This window comes from Leucopleurus acutus (genome assembly GCF_964270905.1).
Source record: "Leucopleurus acutus genome assembly, chromosome: 11".
Lineage (NCBI taxonomy): Eukaryota > Metazoa > Chordata > Mammalia > Artiodactyla > Delphinidae > Leucopleurus > Leucopleurus acutus.
In genome coordinates, this window is record NC_139152.1 from 12,734,991 (window position 1) to 12,759,346 (window position 24,356).

Genomic DNA, 24,356 nt, shown 5'->3' on the forward strand with positions numbered 1-24,356 from the left:
AGTCTATTATCTTTGTTAGGCAGTTTGTCTGCAAGTCAAGTTCCTAATTATGCTAGTGTACCAAATAATGTTTAATAAACAAATAGTGACATCTGGTGGCCTTTCAGCAATATGCTGGATTTGAAATCAACAACATGGAGTATAAAAATGTGAAGACTTCATACCTGTGAGCGAGAGATATATACTTCTGGCTTTGCAATTTTAAATATGTCCACTCAAATTAGAACTTGAGAAAATATCCTTTGAAGAAATATACATATAGGTTCTTGTATATAGTGAATTATATAAAAATATGTTATGAGGCTATAAAGAAACCAGGGTTATTTTCCTTTATTCAGATTTTCTGCAATATGATATGGGTTTGTGCTACTTATTATAGACATGTTGATATTTCAAGATTTTATTGTCAAACATATAGAAATGCTACTCATACTTAGCATGAAACAGAAATATGTTTTTTACTATTACACATCTCTTTAGTGAATAATTGTATCTGAAAGCATAGATAGTTATGAATGTCTGTTATACGTATTAGTGCATGTTAAGGAAAATAAGTCTTTTTGATTTTTAGAAATTCTCCTCCAAACGTTGGTTGGTTTGGGCCTGTACCTTGGAATAGGACACTTGACTATCTTCAAACCAACATCACATAGAATGTAAAGTCAACTGTGTATTTGTTAAAATCTTCAGAATTATCAGTTACTTTAAAAACTAATTAAAGTGTGCTTTCAAAGCTTATGTATTATAAAGCTTGTGATGAACTCTCCTCCCCTATCAGAATTGTTTTAAATTTAAACGTGTAAAGTTATAAAATAAATTCATAAACTCAGTGTCAGGGAGAATTTAGCTTTTTAAAGTTAAAAATCTCTTCCTTCCCTCCCTTAATACTTGCTTCAGCAACTTTTATTTAGAGCCTACCTTCCGCGAAGCACTGCGCTAGACACTGTCAATGCCATTGTCTTGTTATCTTATGGACATAGTATTTATTTTTCTGTTCTTCTACTCATTGATCCTACTGTTGTTCTTTATTCCCGTAAACTTCTTTGCTGCCACAATAAAAAAGATTTATTTTTACAGGACCCCAGAGTTTCTAGTGCTGCTTGGAAAATAAGTTCACCAGTGCCTAATAATATTAATTTATTGATCCAACAATAAATTAACCCCAAATTTGACCCAAACATGTGAACATTTTTGGAATCTTGTAAATAAAATTTATATAAGAAAACTTGCTCTCCTCAGGTATAGGTCTGGCTGTCTTGAGTCTGAGCCATACAAGGTAGTGTCCCACAAAACAAGTGCCCACCTCATACCACCAAACTTCACTATATTATCGACAGGTCCAAGAGTCCCTAGGACCATCATGAGGTGTGAATTTTAATTCTCTAAATTAATTCTATATGGGATTTCATGCTCTGTTGATAAGTACTTTAATTATTCATAGTCTCTTATACTAAAGTGTAGTTCTTTCCTCTCTCATAGCCCCAGTTGCTCCAGAAATCACTTCTGTGGAATATTTCAACAGTCTGTTATATATCAGTTGGACATACGGGGATGACACTACTGACCTCTCGCATTCTAGAATGCTCCACTGGATGGTTGTTGCAGAAGGAAAGAAGAAAATTAAAAAGAGTGTATGTATCTTTGATTCCCAGTATTGGGCACCTGTTGAAAACCATGAAGCAAACATTTATTGAGACATCAAAAAAATATTCGTGTGCCAAGTGGCACTGTTTTGGGTTCTGGAGACAGGATAGTGAACAAAAATTAAATTCCTTCTTTCACAGAGCTTAGCTTTTAATCTTTAGTAGTGAGTAGTAATCATTGTATCTATTGATTATTGATTTCACCTGTGTTTAAAGTTATGACCGCGCTTTTTCTTCAGGATACTAAACATTTTCAAGAAAACCATAGTTATTTCATTATTTTCTCCATATATCCCCAACACCTAAATATACGGATGTGTTGGAAATACAAATTTCTTTTCTCCTGGTTTATTAAGCTTTTTGTTATAGTATTTAGGGTACCAACTAAATGACTGTAATAATATGTTTTTTTAAGGCTGTGGATTAAAGAATATCAACACCTATGTCTCTCTCATAGTACCCAGCACTAACAGGGCACCTCTGCTGTGAGGGATCATCCAGGGGTCCAGATTCTTTCTATTTTGCTGCTGCATCTGCCACTATGTGTAGTCCTCATCTGCACAGGCAAAACTTCCTCATCTTTACAGCCATATTCCAGCCCACAGGAAGGGGAAAAGAGAGGACACAAAGGCCCAGCGCATACAGGGTGTGAACAAAACTATAAGTTGCCCATGGTACCTCCTCTTACCCATGGTTGGAATGGGGTCACATGGTCCCCACTAGCTATAGAAGAAACTGGGAAATATAGTCTTAAGTTAAGAAAGCAGGTGTCCATAGACATGGTTAGGTTTCTTTTGAGCTTCTCAGCTAAGGCTGATCAATGTTCCTATTAGTAAAACCAAGCAATTGCTTTTTCTAAAATTTGCTGTGAATATGAGGGGAAAGAAATCAGAGTAATACCCATTCCAAACAAAGGAATTAATCACAAAAATGTCCCTTATGTATTGTGCCTATTTAGGGCTACCTTGCATTTGGCTCAGCTGAGAAATTTATATCATCAGAGGAAATAATATATTCGTAAGGCTTAATCAACTGTAGATTGCAGCACAGAACAGAGAGGGAACATCTGTGATAGCCCTGTAGTTGTTTGGAATGGTATTCTAGTTCAAGGCCATTAGAAGCTTAAACCCTCCATTCTGATGATCTTGCAGGTAACGCGCAATGTCATGACCACAATTCTCAGCCTGCCTCCGGGAGATATCTACAATATCTCCGTAACTGCTTGCACTGAAAGAGGAAGTAATACCTCCATGCTCCACCTCGTCAAGCTAGGTAAGAAAAGTACACAGGTGTGTGTGTGAAAATAATCATGCTGGGAGAACCTAGTGTGTGTATCTCTTGGTTTAACATGGTCTTCGCAACTCAGTGAAATAGAAAAAAAAAATGGTTTGCTGTCTTTTATAAGTACAAAAGAGACTTAATACTATCAAAAGAGTACATTCAACTTATAAATTTCTGTGAGTGCAGTGTTTACTGTGCTGGAGACAACAGTGTTCATCATTCATAGTAAGGCTAGAGGAACCAACAAGTCTTAGAATTTTAGAGATGGATGGACCTTAGATATTATCTAGTGCCGTGTTCTCAACCCTATCAGACACCATTCCCCTTTTATATAAATATTATGCAATGCCCTCATTAATATCTTAAATTGAAATTCATAGATAAAATAATCCACATGTTGATTTTTTAAATTTGATATAAATCCTAACTCTAATTCAAAATCAAAAGAAAAGAAAAATAATTTATAAAAAATAATATGGATTCCCTATGTATATGTTCAGGTACAGATTTTAGCTATTCTAAAAGTCATAATGGGACTACCTGATGACTACATACAATGAAAACGAATAAATGTGAGTTTACAAGAAGTAACAGGATCAGTAGTTCTTCCATACAGGAAGTATAAAAATAAAGAAATGAATAAATCTATATTAATTAATTTATTATTATTAATTAGAGATAAATTATTTAAATAATTAAAAATAAAGCATATAAAAGTACAGGTGGACCCTAGAATAAAACCTAGAGTTAGGATAAGTAATAAGAGACTAGACAAATTTGCCTGTGATGAAAGAAAGAGGGAAATAACCTTAAAGTAGAGATAACATGCTGAGAAAAATAATAAGCCGTGGATGAGGGATAATGAGGAAACTGATATTATTGCAAATGACCTGGAACTTATTGTGTAGTGTCAAAATAATTATTTATATTATGAAAAACAACTTGGAAGTGACACTATATGACACAAAACACATCTCCTACATTCAACAATCTACCATGTATTAAAGTAAATAGTTTCAGGTACTTAAAGGGACCTCAGAAGTAATATCCTATCTTCAGCTGCAGGCAAAAGAGGACAGATGGGCAAAAAGTTGGGTGGTAGACCTCTTGGGGCAGTACCAGTTTGAGAATGATAACCCCAAAATAAATGCAGTTCAATATGTAATTTTCACAGCAGAGATCTCATCATTTTTATAGTTGAAAATTTTACATATATATATAACTAGACATCATGAAATCATTTCATGATCCATACAAATATTGAATCATTATGTTGTACACCTGAAACTAATACAATGTTGTGTGTCTATTATAATTCAATAAAAAATAAATGTATATGGCAATAAAAATAAATTCAAAACATTTAGTTCAACTTACTGACATCACAGTTTCAGATATCTGCTAATTTATATTCTGTGTCTGTCCGTAAAAGTTTCAAATCATTTCTTTTATTACACATGTTCATATGTGCAGCTATAAGTAAAGAACAATCCAGGATGTTTTATTAGCAGCTTAAATACCAGGAGCAGCAGCGCTGACAGTGATGTACCTTTAGAAAACTCTTGGAAAATCCAGAACCAAACAAAACAATCTTTTCTTAGTATATCCACTAGTTGCATTTCTCTATAATTCAATGCATAAGACACAAAGTCTTAAATCTTTTTTGTCTCTTATTTGGCACAGGAAAAACTAAACTCTTGCACTGAAATCCTTTAGAATTAATTTGGTAATTGAAAATGCATGATGTACTAAATAGACACTATGGGCAGAAAAAGTGAATTATTGAGTAGGTTTTTTTAATAACATTTTAAAAAAATTTTATTGGAGTATAGTTTATTTACAATGTTGTTTTAGTTTCAGGTGTACAGCAAAGTGATTCGGTTATACGTATACATATATTCATTCCTTTTCAGATTCTTTTCCCATATAGGTTATTACAGAATATTTAGTAGTGTTCCCTGTGCTATACAGTAGGTCCTTGTTGGTTATCTATTTTATATATAGTAGCATGTGTATGTTAATTCCAAGCTCCTAATTTATCCCTCCCCCCTCCATATTTCCCTCTGGTAACCATAAGTTTGTTTTCAAAATCTGTGAGTCTGTTTCTGTTTTGTAAATAAGTTCATTTATATCATTTTTTAAAATTAGATTCCACATATAAGTGATATCATATGATATTTGTCTTTCTCTGTCTGACTTATTTCTCTTAGTATGATAATCTCTAGATCCATCCATGTTATTGCAAAGGACATTATTTTGTTTGACATTACAGCTGAGTAGTATTCCACTGTATAGATGTACCACACCTTCTTTATCCATTCCTCTGTCAATGGACATTTAGGTTGCTTCCATGTCTTGGCCATTGTAAACAGTGCTGCAATGAACATTGGGGTGCATGTCTCATTTTGAATTATGGTTTTCTCTGATATATACCCAGGAGTGGAATTGCTGGATCACATGGTAGCTCTATTTTAGTTTTTTAAGGAACCTCCATACTGCTCTCCATAGTGGCTACACCAATTTACATTCCCACCAACAGTGTAGGAGTGTTTCTTTTTCTCCACACCCTCTCCAGTATTTATTGTTTTTAGACTTTTTGATGATGCCCATTCTAACTGGTGTGAGGTGATACTTCATTGTAGTTTTGATTTGCGTTTTTCTGATAATTAGTGATGTTGAGCATCTTTTCATGTGCTTTTTGGCCATCTGTATGTCTTCTTTAGAGAAGTGTCTGTTTAGATCTTCTGCGCATTTTTGGATTGGGTTGTTTGTTTTTTTGATATTGAGCTGCATGAGCTGTTTGTATATTTTGGAGATTAATCCCTGTGGGTCGCTTCATTTGCAAATATTTTCCCTCATTCTGTGGGTTGTCTTTCCCTTTTGTTTATGGTTTCCTTTACTGTGCAAAAGCTTTTCAGTTTAATTAGATCCCATTTGTTTATTTTTGTTTTGTTTTTTTAAATTACTCTAGGAAGTGGACTAAAAAAAGATATTGCTGTGATTTATGTGAAAGAGTGTTCTGCCTATGTTTTCCTCTAAGAGTTTTATAGTGTCCAGCCTTACATTTAGGTCTTTGATCCATTTTGAGTTTATTTTTGTGTATGGTGTTGAATAGTTTTTAAATAACATCTTAATTCCATTTATGTCCTTCTTCATGGCAACTTTCTTCAAAATTATTTTACATAACATTAAATTTTTTTCCAATATTAATTGCATGATAAAGTACTTGTACTTATATTTATAGTGGATTTATTCTGATGCAAAGTTATAAATTCATGTGGAACGTGGGACATGGGACAATTTTCCTCTTTGGAACTTTCTTGATTTTTGCAGGACATCTAGTATTTCTGAGCCCTGCCCACCGAAGTATGGTTAACTTCCTCCATTGTGACTACTAAAAACATTTCTGCAAATTTCCAAGCACCCTCAAGGGGGCGGTACTACTCCTACTGAGAATCATGAGTAGAGTTCTTTCATGCACTGCACACAATCTGCTTTTCCCTAGCAGTCTATACTTGAATTCCAGGAATGTGGAGATCACCAGCTTCCAACATTGCACGATCTATTTATTAAGACAAAAAAATCACCTGATTCCAACCATTCCAACTCTGATTTTGTTCTCTGTATGAATGTTAGTTCAAAACTTGTTTCCAGGTAACTGGAATTACTTGAAGATCATGCCTGTGTTCCCCAAGACTTTCTTTTCCCAAGTTTTATGAGCAGAAGCAACCATGAGTGTTTCTCGGGTTTCTAGATGCTTTCTCCAACTTACCTGGTTTGTTGGTCTCCCTTAAAGTACAAGTTCAGAAGTGGTCTTACCAAAGTAGTATTCAGTGGCCTATTTTGTGTTTTGCTGTCATTTTTATGTGACATTATGGATGATCCGTGAAGCCTCAGGAATATGGGTTAAAGTCATGAACTGAGACAATTACACTCAAACAAATAGGAATGTGAGTAAGAAAACTGTCATAATTTCCCAAACTTATCATGAGGTTTTGACTCCCCATGTCTCCCCATTAACAGACAGGACTGACTAAACCAGTTTAGGAAGTTCCTTTGAGAGCTTCCCTGGTGGTGCGGTGGTTAAGAATCTGCCTGCCAATGCAGGGGACACAGGTTCGAGCCCTGGTCCGGGAAGATCCCACATGCGGCAGAGCAACTAAGCCCATGCACCACAACTACTGAGCCTACACTCTAGAGCCCGAGAGCTACAACTGCTGAGCCCACAGGTTGCATGCCTAGAGCCCGTGCTTTGCAACAAGAGTAGCCACCGCAATGAGAAGCCCATGCACTGCAACGAAGAGTAGCCCTGCTTGCCGCAACTAGAGAAAGCCCGCACGCAGCAACGGAGACCCAGCGCAGCCAATAAAAGAAATAAAATAAAAATAAATATATTTTTTTAAGTTCCTTTGAACTTTTCAAATAGGGAAGACACGTTCCCGCAGCAATTATTTCTAGTGAATCATTACCCTTAGAATTGATAAGCTTTTCCATGTTGGTATCTTAATATCAGACAGAATATTACCTCTATCCTGTTCCTCTCTGAAAGCAAGACAATCTTTATATAATGTGCCTGTCCTTAGCCCTTTTTTTTCCCCTGAAAATGAAATAACCCTACTTTTTATCCATTTGTCTAAAGGTCTATTTTCCATCCTACTAATGACATTATTGTGTTTTATAAGCTCTTTCAATTTTCTATCACACACACTACCTTGTCTGCTGTAGAAGCTTAATAGATATGTGTTGAATGGAATTGAAACTATAGACCTCGAAGCTGAAATTAGTATTACAGTTAATATTTAACCAAAACAAGTTTCAGCTTTCAGAGAAGTGAAACATTTTGCTTTAGTAATAACTGAACTGCAATTTTTTTCACAAAACATTCATTCTTGCCATTTTTATGTTTCTATACAGCATTCAGTTAGTATACATAAAAGTCAAATTAATTCTACTTTACAGAAAAATACAGCTTTGGCACCCAGATTTTCAGTGCTTGTTTAAATCAGAATGCCATCTTTAACCTAGGAGCAACACTGTTGAACCAACCCTGAGTTTAATTTCTCTGTATAGAGATCTCTTTGGAATGGCTCTACTTGCTGTCATGGAGGACAGGATCTACATCTGGAGAAAGAAACCAGAAATCCAGAACAACATAAATTAATCCAAGATGGCATGCACAAGGGTAGCAAGCTCTTAAAACAGTTGCCAAAATTTTTCAATTATTATGTCATCAACAGACACCCAGAGAAGATATGTGCCATTAGTGGTGCCGTTTGCAAGGCTTTGAGCCAATCATCCCATTAAGAATCTTAGGCTGCCAGCAGTTTCATGGTACTATGGTGGTACGTGATGACAGCTCACTTTGGCAGTTAACACAAATGTCAATCAAATCTGCACTAAGACTTGTCATTTTACAAGAGCTCGTTGGTCTGCATACAACTGCGGCTTCAACGAGCAACCAGTTGTAACTTCTAGTCTTGGTGAATCTACCTGGAACTCTGGAGAAACTTTAGGAGGATTTGATAAGCTTGCATCGCGCAATCAGTTTTCCAACCTAAAAAGAAAAAGAAAAGGGGGGGGGACGAAGGAGTGAGGAAAAGAATCAAGAATGAGAAAGAAATAAGAATGAGATTCATAAAATAGATCTATGGTAATAGAATATCCATTCATTAATTTATTTAACAAATATATGCTGAGAAACTTCTAAGCACTGCTCAGATGCCAGACTTCTTATCATAATAAACCCAAAAAGTCACGTTCATTTTCTGTTCACAAGGAGCTTACGATCTAGTGAAGGGAGAGATGGTCATAAGTGCTTTACAGAGCATTAAAATAGGGTAGTATGATGCAGATGGCTTTGAAGTAAAAGCTTTCTCTGAGTAAGCGACAGAAGAGATCTGAATAGCAAGGATCATCCGTGAAAAGGTTGAGGAAGAGCACGTAGGCAGAAAGAACAGGAGAAGTCAGATTATATGGGACTCGCGAGGCATGGAGTTGAGATTTTATTTTGAAATTGCACACTTGAAGCCATTTAGAGAATTTAACATAAATAATCTGACTTATATTTAAAATAAGCCTTCCAGTTGCTCAAGGGAGAAAAGATTTGGGGGTCAACAGTAAAGGTAGGGAGACCAATTAAGGGATTATTTATCATTAGCCTTAAAAACAGCATTCTAATTAAAATAAGTGCTGTGGGAAATGATGGTAACTTTGACTGAAATGGTAATAATGGAGATGGAGAAAACTGGGCAGAATTCAGGAGCTGTTTTGGAGGTTGTGTCCCCAGAATTTTCTGATGGGGTGAAACAGCAAATGAGAGAAAGAGAAATTAAGAATGTCTCTTAGGCTTTGCTCTTGAGCGACTAGGGTGGTGGGTGGTACAATTTACTGAGATTGAAAGGACTAGAAAAACTAGAAGAGGAGGAAACCGGAGGAAAGCTGAGAGTCAAGGATTCTTCCTCAGACATAAAAAATCAAAAGGACATCCAAGTGCAGTTTTCAAGTAAAGAGACTGTTGATATATGTGTCTGGAGATCAGGGGAGAATTCTAGGCTGGAAACATAAATTTGGGGGTGTCTGGATAAGATCCTCAAGTACTAAGTAGAAACAGAGGAGAGGAGCCCTGGGTCTAGCCAAGAAGAACCACTCTAGCATTTAGAGACTGAGCAGAGGGAGAGGAGTTAGCAAGAGAGACATGGAAGGAACAGCCAATAAAGTCAGAGAAAGGCGAAAAACAGAATGTGTCCACCACTATCGTCAAAGGTCTGCTTTATCCTGACCACCAACCTGCTCAGGCAGGTTCAAGATAAGGACTCAGATAACTTTAGTTCTGGGAGAGATTTGGAGATAATTTAGTGCAATGTCCTCATTTGGGCAAGTTGAAACCTAGAGAAATCTGTTGAGCCTGGATCTAGAAACAGTACTTTTTAATCCATCTGCTGGCTTATGTCTTCCTGGATTTGGGGTGTATTTTTTTTCTAAAAATTTCATTTTTCTATGAACGCATTTAACAGAGCAGGAAGGAGCCTCACACCCATTCCTGTGGCTTTCTGTTCCTGTTTGGGAATTTGAGCATTGTGAAATTGGTTTGATTTCCTTAATCTCCGCCATGAAAGTTTTTATATAGATGAGAAATCTTTAAAACATAATTTGACGATAGATACAGATGTTAAGAATTGGGGGGATATTAGAATCTGCTCTCTTCTCTAACTCTCTCTCTCTCTCTCTCTCTCTCTCTCTCTCTCTCTCTCTCTCTCTCATGCACACTCACACATCAAATTTTAGTAGCTTACAAATAATTATATCCATTTTGATGAAATGTAATTTCTGACTATATAAAAGCCCAGCCATTACAAGGTACCGCCCTTCCTGGTCTCTCTGTCAGTTGAGAAAATTTGTTTAATTCTTATGTTGAAGTCATTGAGTGTACAATTTTGGGAAATAGTTACTTGGATATATGCAGTTCTCATTTTTGGTACGAACTGAGTTAAGTGTTGTGAGTCATGGCAAACTGAAGTCTAAAGTTCCTCTCCCTAGCCACCCATCCCTTTCCTTGAATCCTCTCCCGGTAAGTGACTAACTTGTTATTCCCCTTACCCACCACCAAAACAAACAAACAAAAATGAGTTCAATAAGAAGGTGAATAAATTTGTGTCAATGTAGCACAGAGAGAGGAAAGGAAGATGAACAAATGAATGGATTGAAGAGAGGGAGGAAATGATAAAGGAAAGAAAGTGTGTATATCCTTTATTTATATATATTTACATTTAACATAATATATATATATATATAAACACACTTTACACAGATATTCTATTAATTTGGGTAATAATATGACTGTGATGGCTGGCAAAAATTTACCAAGTACAACATATATATACCACCAGTCAATTAGAAAGAAGATAATAAAATAACCAAGGTACTATAGTTTTTAAAAATTAACTTATCCTATCAGTCAACAAATCTTTATTTAACATTTATTATATGCTTCCCACTAATCTAGGTGCTGAGGATACAGAAATGAACAAAGCTGACAGAAATTTCTATCCTCCTTCTAGTGGAGAAAAAGAGACAAGCATAAATATAAGGATGCCAAATGGTGATAAGTGTTATGGAGAAAAATGAAGCAGGAAGAGTTCTGTGGTGCAGGTGGGGATGCAGTTTTTGTAGGGATGGGGATAGAGGAAGCTTCACTGTGAAGGTGCTATTTCAGCCAAATCCTGAAGGAGCTGCAGATGCCGAGCAGGTAGCTGGGAGGAGAGTCTGTAGGCAGAAGGAACCACAGATGCAAAGTTCAAGAAGCAGCGCTGCGCTTGGAAAGTTCAAGGAAAAGTTGAGAAGGCAGTGTCACTGACGTGGAATAGAGACAAAGAAGAGTAACTTAGAAGGCAGAAAGGTAGCAAGGAAACAAATCGTGCAGGGTTTAACCAGAGAGAGATGACGTTCCCCTGGATGGTTCAAGCAGAGGAGTAACATGACCTGACCAGTTCCAGGGATCGCATGGGTGAGGGTAAAAGCAGGAGACCAGTTAGATGAGATGACCTTTCATCCCAGTTGCTTCAGGTACCAGTTTAGGTCTGTTATGGATCAGGTAAAAGCTAGTCACCTTCTTTAGCAATCCCTTCCCTCCCAAAAGGATTCCAACTGGACACTTTTGATAACTTACATGATCACCCTCCTCCTTAGGGTTAGGAGGCTGTAGCGTCTATCCAGATACAAGCTTATGCTTGCTTCCACCAGCGTGATGAAAAGTGATCAGATTCAAAGTTTATTTGGAAGGTGGGGCTGAGAGAATCTACTGATAGATTTAGGTGTTGTCTATGAATGAATGAAAGAGGTCTAGGGAAATGACAAGTTCTGGGGTCTGAGAAATTGGAAGGACAAAGGCGCAATTTATTGAGTTGAGGAAGATTATGGGAGAGGCAGGTTTGGGGGGAAAGGTCAGAAGTTCGGTTTGGGATGTGTCAACATTTGAAGGTGCCTATTAAACAATAAAGAACAGTTACTGAGTAGGCAGTTGGAGAAAGGAGCGTGGGTTCTGGGGATTTCAGCACTGGAAATATAAATATGAGGGTAGACAGAAAACAGACTTGATGAGGTTATCAGGGAACAAGTAATTAAAAAGGAATGCTACCCAAGAACTAAGCCCTAGGCACCCCAACTTTTAAAAGTGGAAGTGGTGAGGGAAAACCAGCAAAGGAGCCTGAGAAAAAGTGGCCAGTGAAGTAAGAAGAAGCACATAAAATGTGATGTCCTAAGAGCCAAGCAAAGAAAGTACTTGAGTGAATAGACAGTGATCAACATGTCAAGTTTGTTGATAAGTTAGACGACAAATGAGAATTGATCACTGATCTTAGCAGCCCAGAAGTCATTGGTGATTTGCAGAGAAGGCATTTGGGTGGAGTGGTGAGTGAGGAAAAAAAGATAACAAAAGCAGAAAAACTGAAGACAGCTGGAATTAAACTTTTGCGGAGGTAAGACTGTAAAAAGGTGAGAAAATGGGCAGTAGCTGAGGATTAAAGGATCCAAGTTTGTATTTTGTTTTGTTTTTCTTTGCCTTTAAGTGGGTGGAAACAGTTTGCCATTGAGCTAATCAGAATGATTCAACAGAGCAGGGGAAATTGATGATGCAGGATAGTTAGAGGAGAGATTTGTTGGGGTGAGAAGTGAGATTTGTTGGTCCTTAAATGGGCCAAAGGAGATGGGACCAAGGGTGCCATTGGAGGGGGTGGCCTTAGGGTGGGTGGATCTGTAGTAAGACGATAAATGACAGAGTCTATGGGCATTAAGGGGGTGTATGAGTAGGAGGGATTGATGATGGAAGCTTGTGAAAGTTCTCATCTGTTGACCTCTTATAAACACATGGAATTTCCTTAGGTCTGCAGAGGATCGTAACTGCTGTGCTACTATTCTTATACATTCCTGATGGCCAGCAGCCCCACGCGAGCATTTTTTTCTGGGTTAGGCTGCCAGGCATGTCACTGTTCCATGACTCCATTCCTGGGCCCAAGAATAACCGATACCTGTCCTCAATATATGTCTCCCCCATTTCTCATTGCAGTGGTTTTCTGAGTGTCACTGCAATTTGCCAACTGCCCATGGCCATGCCACACAATTTCAGCACTTCCCTAAAATCGTTTCTCCCGCCCACCGTAAAGTGACTTGCAAGTTTTGCTTGTTGCCCTTGGATATATTTAGAGAATCTGGATGTTGGACTAATATGACAATGATCATGATGTCTGCCTCTGATTTAAATACTCAAGCAAGTGCCCACTCTGAAAAAGTTGGTCTTCTGGGCAAAGGAACTTTCCAGAAGACCTCATGGTCCCCAGTTATATGGAAAATGCTCATATGTTTAGGGAGGAAGCTGGGTGCAGGAAGGGGACCCTTACCTAGAGGTACTTGCCTTCACAGTCAAATTGTGTCACCTTAGAAAGATGACCCAGGCCCTCTGAATTTCAGCTGCCTCTTCTACAAAATGAGCGTCTGGACTAAATGATCTTTAATGTTTCTTCCAGTTTTAGGATTTAGTCCATAACTGAGTTCAGAGTAAAGGCAACAAGGCTGATGATACAGTAAGAGTAGCTACTTTTTCTAAGAATTGTGCAATATCTAAGTCCTAACTAATAAAAACGCCAAACAAAAACACATATTCCTGGAACCAACAAAGGAGGAAGTCAGATATTTTGGGTTTTTTTGTTTGTTTGTTTGTTTTGCGGGACGCGGACCTCTCACTGTTGTGGCCTCTCCTGTTGCGGAGCACAGGCTCCGGACGCGCAGGCTCAGCGGCCATGGCTCACAGGCCCAGCCGCTCCGCAGCATGTGGGATCTTCCTGGACTGGGGCACGAATCCGTGTCCCCTAGCATCGGCAGGCGAACTCTCAACCACTGCGCCACCAGGGAAGCCCCCAGATATTTTGTTTTAAGCTAAGTTCAAAGAGAGATTTCTCTGAAAAATTCTACTAATCTTCAGAAATTATTTGAGCTGGTAATACCATAACTTACCCAATGATTCACAGAAAAGGATATTACACTTGCAATCATTAAGCTATAAAGAATTTCTTTAAAATGTAATGAAAATGACAGGTATTTCTAATTCCTAAGAAATTTCTATGTTCTGTATATGAAAAGGGCCTAATTGTAATTTATTGCTAAGTATTTGCCTGAATATTTTTATATTCCCCAGTGTTATTTTAAATGTTCTAATTACTTATTAAGTGTACGGAGGAAAAGAATCTCCCAAAGTCGGTAAGAGAATAGGCCTAATAAACTTCAGACCTAACGAAGGTGACTGTTGTTTAATATACATTTTCCTCTTCTTAATTTCATGGCATATCAATCTTAACTCACCCTTAGGGTTTTTGGGGTTTTTTTTTCTTTTCAAAGAGTGCTTTTCTGCAGATGCTGTTTTTGACCAAGTTGAAGGTAATTTATGCAGCTTACACTGCTTAAGTCACAGATGTTTTCTTTGGCCAAGTTGAATATACGTTCTGTGGCTTGAGATGAGGAAAATAAAAATCGATTTAAAAGACTTACTCTAATACAGATGTTAAAGACCAGCTTTTGTGTATGAAAAGGATACTAACAAATTGCTGTCAGTCAGGCTGAGGATTAAAAATAGATTTTGCCATGACAATCATTTTTTACAATGTTTTTCTATTGAATTCTCCTTATCATCAATGTCACACATTTGTAAAATGACTCACCAAGTTTAAAGGTATGAAATACAAATGGAATAAAACCAGTAAGCTTTTATGGATTTAACCTTAGCCTCATTAACATAATTCTATCACCAGCTAAACTAATGGGTCACATTAAAATAAGAAACAATGTAATAACTGTCAGAGAAAGATGGATTTTAGGCATTAAATACATTCCGTTCTGCTCCAAGGCTGAATATTACACCTGACTCCCTTTGGAATTCCCAGGGAAAGGAAGAGCTTTGCTGCCAGAGCAGAGAATGTGAATCAAATACTCGCTCACACTTCACCCAATGTCACCTTCACTTCCTGGAGATCCTGGGCAGCACCGTGAGCCTCTCATAATCCATCCTAAATTAAATGGTAGAGATAGCGTTACAGCTTTCCATTCAGTCCACGTTCTATGCATAGTACTTGATTTTCTTATAAAATTAGGTTGGGGGGCTTCCCTGGTGGCGCAGTGGTTGAGAGTCCGCCTGCCGATGCGGGAGACACGAGTTCGTGCCCCTGTCCGGGAGGATCCCACATGCCGCGGAGCGTCTGGGCCCGTGAGCCATGGCCACACTGAGCCGGCGTGTCCGGAGCCTGTGCTCCGCAACGGGAGAGGCCGCAGCAGTGAGAGGCCAGCGTACCAAAAAAAAAAATTTTTTTTTTTTTTTAAAAAAAAAAATTAGGTTGGATCCCCAACACAAGTAGGAGGGGCACTGAGGGGGAGAGAAGGAGAGGACCAAATAGTTGAGTATAACACTTGCAATGATTAGCATATTAAAAGGCAAACAACCCTGTATCTATATCCCATTTTGTCAAAATAGTATGTCTATCTCCTTTCTTCACATCCATAGGTTCTCATATCAAATATCATGGATTCTGAAATTATTTTAAACAAAAGGACATCTGACATTATGGAGCAGGGGGAATTTTGAAGAAATGTAAAATGTCATTTAGGGAGATAGAAAATGATAATCAGAAGCTGTTCTGTAACTAATACGTACATGACTCTTTATATTATATAAAGTGTTTTGTATACATTAAATTAAGGCTCATTTAACAAAATTTAAAAAGGCTTCATGTCTCTCTCCTTTATAAACTACATGGAATTTGATATTTTGAGCAGTAAGAGACCATATTAGTTTGCTAGGGCTGCCAAAACAAAGTACCACAGGCCGTGGGGCTTAAACAGCCGAAGTGTATTTTCTCACATTTCTGGAGGCTAGAAGTCCAAGATCAAGGTGTTGGCAGGTTTGGTTTCTTCTGAGGCCTCTCTCGTCGGCTTGCAGGTGGCCACCTTCTAGCTGTGTCCTCACATGGTCCTTTGTCTGAACCCATTCATTCCTGGTGCCTCTTTGTATGCTTAAACATCCTCTTCTGACAAGGACACCAGCCAGATTGGATTACGGCCCACCCTGATAGCTTCATTTTAACATAATCACCTCTTGAAAGGCTCTATCTCCAATCACAGTCACATTCTGAGGTGCTGGGGTTTAGGGCTTCCACACATGAATTTTAGGGAACACAATTCAGGCCATAACAGAGACACAGACCACTCAAGAGGCTTTTGTGTGTCAATGTATTCCCCACCATATGAAATTGTCTAAACAATATTTAGCCATTCACCACTTTTAGTCTTGTTTCTAAGGATGCAGAACATGAACCTCTAAGCCATCCTAAGCTATGAGGCTGAGCTGACCTTGCCTTCTCATGAGAAGAGATAGACAGCAGAAGGGGAACCCCTCTGACCAGTTTCTGCCAAGAATTTCCAGACTTCTCTACCAAACAGGAAGAACTGTTCTAACCCAGTACTATACAATTTAAATATGGTGAGAGCCACAAATGTAATTTTAAATTTTCTAGTAGTTACATTACAAAATAGTAGAAAGAAATAGGTGAAGTTGAGTTTAATATACTTTATTTAACCCAGTAAATCCAAAGTAGTACCATTCCAACGTGTAATCGATGTAAAGAAATATTAATGAGATATTTTTATTCTTTCTTCATACTAAAGTCTTTGAAATCTAATCTGTATTTTACTCATGCAGCACCTCTCAATTCAGACTAGCCACATTTCAAGACTAGCCACATGTGGCTAGTAGCTACTGTGTTGCACAATATAATTCCAATATTTTAATACATTCCCTGGGGCAGATGATGTCTTGAGTAGTGAAATTTAATTATAAGCCCCTCCCAATCTAATTACACCTCCACTTATGAAATATTGTGATAACTTTATTTTCTTTGGAGTAGTAGTGTGGAAATTCTCCCTAATATATCTAGGAATATATACCGATCCAAAGATCATAAGTCTTCAAGCAGGTGATTTGTGAATGTTATTCATTAACTACTGAATGAGTTGTGAGTCTGTATTCACAATGCAGAACTGAAACGCATTAGCTCTTTCAGAAAAGAATGCAGAGATAATGGGTATAGTGATCTTGGAATAATCTATTGCCTCATATACCACCTGAGGGAAAAAAAATGTTACATGGCTGTTTGAGGTCCCAGATCCTTTGGAGATTTTCCTGAGGATCTACTTCTCACCTAGGTCCACATTCTCAGCCAGACTCAAAGAAATCCCTACTCCATTATCTAAATCATATTTCTTGGGCCACTGAGAAAACTTCTAATTCACAACAGTCCTTGACCCTGCCACTGAGAGCTGATGACTTTTTACAAATATAATCACTATAAAAAGGCAGAGAATATCAAAACTCAATGCCTGTCTGGTCTTACCTGATGCTTGAATCCTAATGCCTCTGTTTAATGAATCTTGACTTATGTTTTAAGTCTGTCAATAGATAACATTCATTGAGTCCCTACACTTGGCTAGTTCAAAATAAAGATGAAATAATTTATAACACATGGCTGCCATTCTTAAAGAATCTAATAGGACCCAGTGGAATCAGGACTTCACTCACAAAGGTCGCACAGGAAATAGTTAAGGGCAATAGAAGGTCAGAGAAGGGATAGAGCATCAAGAGACAGTCATCAGATAAGGCTTCAAGGAGAAGGTAAGACTTTTCCTTTAAGATGATCAGAAGAGAAGAAAGAGTACACTGAGGGGAAATACATGAGTTGAGATAGAGTAATACCTGTGTGATTGTCAGTGGGAAGACTGGCTTTACGGGGCAGCATGTCTGTGCGGGAGAGATGGTGGCAATGAGTAGCAAGTGGCCAGTGTACGTAGAATATTTAACACTTGGCATATTTGGATTTGACACCATAGACATTGATCACAATAGATCATTGCACAGATAGGATCTAACAGGAGCAAAGTGGTGTTATAAGACCTTTTAAACCATCGCTGGCAAAACGAAGAAAGAATCAAGTAAGAGGCAGGGAAAGGGACTAAGGGGCTGTTGTAATGAATGCTAAGTGTGATGGCAAAAGCCTGGATGTGCAATAAAATAAAAGGAATAAATAAAAGGAAGAGATGAAAGGAAGTATTAAAAGATAATGCAATCTGAGACTGAGAAGCAAGAGGAGAGCTTCAAAATTGTCATCTTAGACCATTGAAATAATGATGCTGCTTAGGACAGAATCAGGGGCAGGTGGAAAGCAGAACCGATTTGAGGAAAGGCAAGGACTCCACATTCCATTTTAACCTTATGGAGTTGAGGTTAATAGTGAGATACTTGAGTAAGAACAGATGATAGGTGATGAGAAATCAATACGTAAAAAGTTGGATCCAGAAATTAGGATCTGGGCAATGTTCATATCAGATAACTAAACTGATTTTATCTACCCATCAGGAAAAAATATATAGGTGTCCTAGGGATTCTAATCATAGTCCAAGAAACTCACTCCGAGGAGCAATTCCACAGTGTGTATCTTTTAAAGAGACATAGCCCAGGCTCAGCCTAACAGATCATCTATCTCTGCCTCAGACAACCTCACACTTGCTTCCAAAGATCCAAGTTCTGTAGGAGTCAGAATCACTGGAGGACTTAGTCTCTGACTCATAATGCTATTAGCAGTGACAATTATGGAGGATGTAAGAAGTGGAAGTAGACTTCTGTGTCTCATCAACAGTCTTCATCATAGGGCAAGCGAGACGATACAATGTCTAGAGGAATGAACAATTCATTGCAAATGAGAAAGGGGTCCTGACATCTATTGTGAGTTATACTTGCCCAAGACCAACTCATTTATTTCCTCCTTCAACTCTTGTGCCCAACTTTGTCAGGTTGCCTCTGGAAAGGAAAATGCTTCTTTTTCAGTTGGACACAAGTTTAGGTTACTGCAATAGATCACGTCAAGAATGATTCTGACAAACTTCTTGGTTCTGGACATGATGATGATATTCCAGAAAGAAGGTCCAGACCTTCCCCCCACAAAGACATATCACTTGTCAGGAGAGTGAAATGGCTTCTAGGGCTTTTTTGCTAAACACCAGGAGCTGTAGAACAGACTTGGAAGGGTGAGGCAGATAATGAAAAGAAATCCAAGTAACAAGCAAACAGTGTGGAGAGCTGTCTGTCAGGGACATGTTGATGGGCAGAGTATGCTATTATGTGAACCTGACAGCAAGATGTTTGTCCAAACAAGCAATGTCAAGGAGATCTGACAGCAGGTAAGAGGGACCCTGGCTTAAGAACTTGGATTCAGGCGTAGCACTTTGTGTACTGGAGGAACTTGAGGGAAGGGCAATGCCCAAAGGACACGGCGGCAAGGAGGGGACCAGGAGAGATTCAGCAAGTGGGAACAAGACAGCAGACCACCTCCTAGAACTGGGGAACAGACAGGCATTGGTATCAAGCCTACAAGTCCAGTGACTCAGTTATTGGAAAGGCATACGAAAGGGCAGAGATAGAATGGTTTACTTAACTAACGGATTAATTTATTGATCAATATTAAATGTCTAAAAGAATAAGATAAAGAAATCAGTCCTCTAACATTTTATCAACCAGCCAGTCTTCTTCCATCAATCCTCTTCCTTAAAAATCATATTATCTCTTTAGCTTTACCCCTCTTAATTTTGACTAAATTTTCAAGAAGCCATTCCTCTGGCTAAATTATTCCAAATAGTCTCCCGAGAAAGAAAGGCAGGTTTTTGGCTCAGCACCAGACTGAATCTCCCCATGAGAAGGGAGCACACCACTTCCGTTTTTCTCAGTCTTTTCAGTACAGATTTTTGTTTCTCACCCAGAAAATTCGGTATCATATGGGCAGTGCTAACTCCAGTGTAGATGACAGAAAAACTATTAATAGATTATGTCTATAATAAAGCTGAAGTAGAAAACAGAAGTGTTACAAAAAGAGAAGTATAAAATAAAAGATGCAAAATATTCTGCCTTGCAAGTTAGATGACCGTCTTTGTAAAAGGACATATTTTGAAAGCAATATACACTCTTTATGGTGCTCTTAACTACCCATATTTGGAACTTTTTGCCTATTTTTTTCTTTTGATTAATGAAGGAAGGAAGAATATTTTATATTAAATTAATTTTTTTTAACTTATCTTTGCTCAGAACCAGCTCCTCCAAAATCACTCTTTGCGGTGAATAAAACCCAGACCTCGGTGACTTTGCTGTGGGTGGAAGAGGGAGTAGCTGATTTCTTCGAAGTCTTCTGTCAACAAGTTGGCTCCAGTCAGGATATAAAACTCCAGGTACTGTATGCTCGGATTTTCCTTTTCTGAGTTAATTTTGATTAAGGCTCATTATCCAAGCAAAGTGAAAATCTCCTCTTTCTTTGAATGATATAAAATGATAATTTTCATGTACACTTTTGGTTTTCAGTGATAGAAATTTAAAATTATTCTTAGAGCAAGCCCAAAACCTGTCATAACCAACTTGCCAAATCACAAAGTTTATTTCCATCTTTGTATTTATCTTGTTTTTAACATCTTTATTGGAGTATAATTGCTTTACAATGGCGTGTTAGTTTCTGCTGTATAACAAAGTGAATCAGCTTTACATATACATATGTCCCCATATCTCCTCCCTCTTGCGTTTGTCCCCAGTTCTTAGCCACTTCAGGTCATATTGAGGTTAAATTGAGGCATCTTCTTATTAGCCATTAAACTGATGGAAGGGATAAAGACACTGCCATATAAAATATAATTTAACAAATATGAACTAATTGCTGCTTATGAGAAAGGCATTGTATGGGACACAAATCACAGAATCAATACTTGCCTTCAAAAAATGTTTTTCATTTAATTGTGGATATTTCACTTGAGTAGAAATAATTAAAATAAAATATAAGTGCCAGAAGAGAGATCCATACTACCAAGAGAATTTAAAAGAAGTTAGTAAGGAGGACGATTTTGTTAGGGAAAGTGAACGCTGAGAGAGGTGATCGTTAAAGTTTTAGAATCACAAATAGCAGATATGATGAATACTGAGTTTTTCACGGGGTTAAATTGAATGGAAGGAGAGAAGTGGACCTGGGGGGTGGGGGAGTAACGGAAAAACTATGTTACAGCCAGACATGGAAGGAAAAGGGCAAATTTGTGAGGGATGTCACAAAATACAGTGCAAAGACTAATACTATGAACATGAATAATTGATGTTTTTTAAATAATGCAGTTCATGAGATTGAAAAGAAAAAAGGATTTCTGGGAGCACGAATCTTTTCATATGAGTGTTAAGATAATTTGCTTTGATTTCTTTCCCCTTTTGATAGTCTGTTCTGCAATTGTATCTCTTTTTGATCTGTACTGAACAGCTGAATCTTTTTTCTATCCTAAGAATCCTTTTGGAAAATAGCTACTCTGCCAGTAGTGAATTTTCTTCTCTGCAACTACAGTAATGCCTCCCTTTAAGAAAACAATGGTTACTACAACTGAGTCCTGTTAGCAAAAATCTTTCCTTAGAATCATTCTTTTATGGGATCATGAAAGAGATGGGAGTGGGAAATCTGTGCTCATGGCTCTCACCTCTTTAGGCAGAGTTGTTTTCAGATCCTTGTTTTGAAAAACAGTCTTATGCTGCCTCATGTTTTTATACTGTGCAGTTGTAATTATCAGTGCCTGGCCATTGGCGCACCAAATTAACAGCTTCTTCTACTCAAGAATAAGTTAATATTAAATGTTTTGGAGAATACAAAGTCTTTATGCCTTTGGTGGATGCTATTTAAAAGCCGAGGATGCAGACAAAGGGGATAGTGTTCTTCATATACAAAGATCTACTACAAATGAAAAAGATAAAGACCAACAAACCAAAACAAATATTTCATAGAAGATAAACACAAAATGTTATTAAACATAGAAAAAGATGATCAAGCTCACTCATGGTGAAAGAAATGCAAAATAAAACTATAATGAGGTACAACTTCCACTAATAAGATTAGAAAAGCTCAAAAAGTTTGCAAATTTGTTGTGTAGGGACAGATGTAAGGAAACAGGCATTGTCACACACTGATAGTAGGTGGGTCCCTTGGAAAATGTCTATGGAAGATAATTTGTCAATAGCTTACAAAATTAAAAATATATAACTTTTTGAGCCAGCGATTCAACTTCTAGGAATATGAGTGGTTGTATATGTATGTATATTCATACATACATACACACACATATGCACACAGGTTTTGTGTATATGAATGCATATGTGTATATATACATACATATATTAAATGAGTGTGTGTACATATACATATGTTCCCATAATTGTGAAGTTATATTCATTGTTGCATTGTTAATAATAGCAACAAATCAGAGACGGCTTCAATATTTATGAATAGGGGACTGGTTAAATAAAGTATGTTCTTTCACTGGATTTCTATGCAACCCCTAAAATGAAATAGCTTTATCTGTGCTAATATGGAAAGAGTGCCAAAATATACTGAGAAACAAGATAAAAAATAAGCAGAATGATGCGTAAACTATGTTAGCACTTACGTTTTTAACTATATTCTTTCCTGTTTATACATCCATAAAATACAGATGGGAAGAAAACTAACCTACCTGACAACAATGGCTGCTTCCATGGAAGAGAATTGGGTAGATGGGAAGTACAGAAAGAAGGAAATAGTTTTCACTGCTTCCTTTTTGGTTTTTTAAATTTTTTACTCTGTGCACACACGTTACCTACTCAACTATGAAAAATACTGATAATTTAAAAACCAAAATGAAGATAACATAACATTTATCTTGTTTTCTGCATCTCCAGGAACCGATTTCTGTTTCTTCTCATGTCGTGACCATCTCCAGCCTCCTTCCTGCCACTGCCTACAACTGTAGTGTCACCAGCTTTAGTCATGACAGCCCCAGTGTCCCTACATTCATAGCCGTCTCAACAATGGGTAATTACAGGCATTAGTGGACTCTGGTGTCTTTGGAAATTATATCTTTCCAGATTTTCCTTACGTTTTCTTTTTAAATATATATAATCCATCTTTTTTAAAAAATAAAACTCAGCTTTCATTGAAAAATTCCAAGCTTTGACTTCAGGGAGACTTTAATTCCAATCCCTAACTGCACTTATTAGTTATGTGATTTAGGAAAAGATATTTACTATCTCTGAACCTTTGTTTCTTCATCTGTAAAACTGGAATAATAATATGTACCTTGTTGAGTTGTTTTCAGGCTTAGAAATAAAGTACATAAAGCTCTAGCACATGCTGTCTAAATGCTAGTTGTTATCATCAATTTCATCATCCCCCATCATCCTCTTCAGTGGTACCCACAGTACCCTAATCAGGTCAGGTGCACCTATTCTAGCCTTGACCTTTAGCTGTCACTGATCAAATAATGGTGAACCTAAAGTACTGGGTCAAAGCAGAAAAATTTCCAATCAAGCAGAAAGTATAATTGCGGAAATTAGATATTAATGAAAAGTCCAGAATAATGCTATTTCCTTATTCTTTTTTCTGAGTTACATTATTTGTTTTACTTCCCTGCTTGAGTCTAATTCTGTAATCTGAGACCCTCTCTGAAGCTGCCTGTAATAAAACCACTCTTACCATCACATTATCCCTTTACTGGTTCGTTTTCATTTACATAGCATTAATATGTTTTGCCACTACATCCAGTGACCACTAGAATAGACTTTTTTATTTTCTGTTTTTAGTTTTTGCTTTTTCAGAAGTGAGGGCAAAAATGGACCTGAAAAGTATATTAATGGTCTCTCATTTTGACATCCTTTTACATTTTCTAAAAATACTTTAATGTTCATGATTCCTTGTCATCTGTACAGCAATCCAGTGAAACAGGTGATATTATTAAACGTACTTGCAAGTGAGGAAAATGAGGCCAGAAGAGACTGGTAAAATAGCTTCCCCAAATGGCAGGTAATAGTCAAGCGAACTTGAACAGTCTCTTCTGACCATGAGTCTAATGTTCTTTCTGTCCAAGTACTTCTACCCATAAACTGGAGCCAAGCTGGCCCAAATGGAATGTGGAAAATACCAAAAGCCTTAGAGATTGCACAGACCAGCCAGTTCTGTGACTTTGTGACCAATGCAGAGGATGGTATCTCCTCTTTTCCTCTGGTCCACTTTTAAGAGTTTTATAAAAATATTTGGTATACATTCCCACCTTTAACATCTTGGTCTTCCAGATGCTGTGTGAAGTAGGCAATGTGTAAGTACCATTGAAGATGGATCATAGAAGACCTAGTATATGAGAGCAACCCCTGTTCTTAAGGACCCTGCAACTTATTAATAAGTTTAATCTCTTGAGTTGTACAGATGGAAAAACCTTGAAACATATGGTTACAGATCATCAGAATGCCTAGTGCTAGCGATGTGTCAAGTGCTGCAGCAGATGGCAGCTTGCTAATGCCTTTTTCATATA

The 24,356-nt window shown here is 37.5% G+C and overlaps 1 protein-coding gene across 2 annotated transcripts in view; it reads left to right on the top strand.

Annotated features, from left to right (window-relative positions):
• Positions 1–24,356, top strand: part of PTPRO (protein tyrosine phosphatase receptor type O) — a gene marked incomplete at both ends in the record, with an annotated part of 224,795 nt that overhangs the window by 157,061 nt on the left and 43,378 nt on the right. For both annotated transcript variants that reach the window (XM_082850493.1, XM_082850494.1), the window contains 4 exons: positions 1,480–1,631; positions 2,795–2,915; positions 20,089–20,228; positions 22,732–22,864. In XM_082850493.1, coding sequence (XP_082706619.1) covers positions 1,480–1,631; positions 2,795–2,915; positions 20,089–20,228; positions 22,732–22,864 — 546 coding nt within the window. The remainder of the gene's footprint in view (positions 1–1,479; positions 1,632–2,794; positions 2,916–20,088; positions 20,229–22,731; positions 22,865–24,356) is intronic.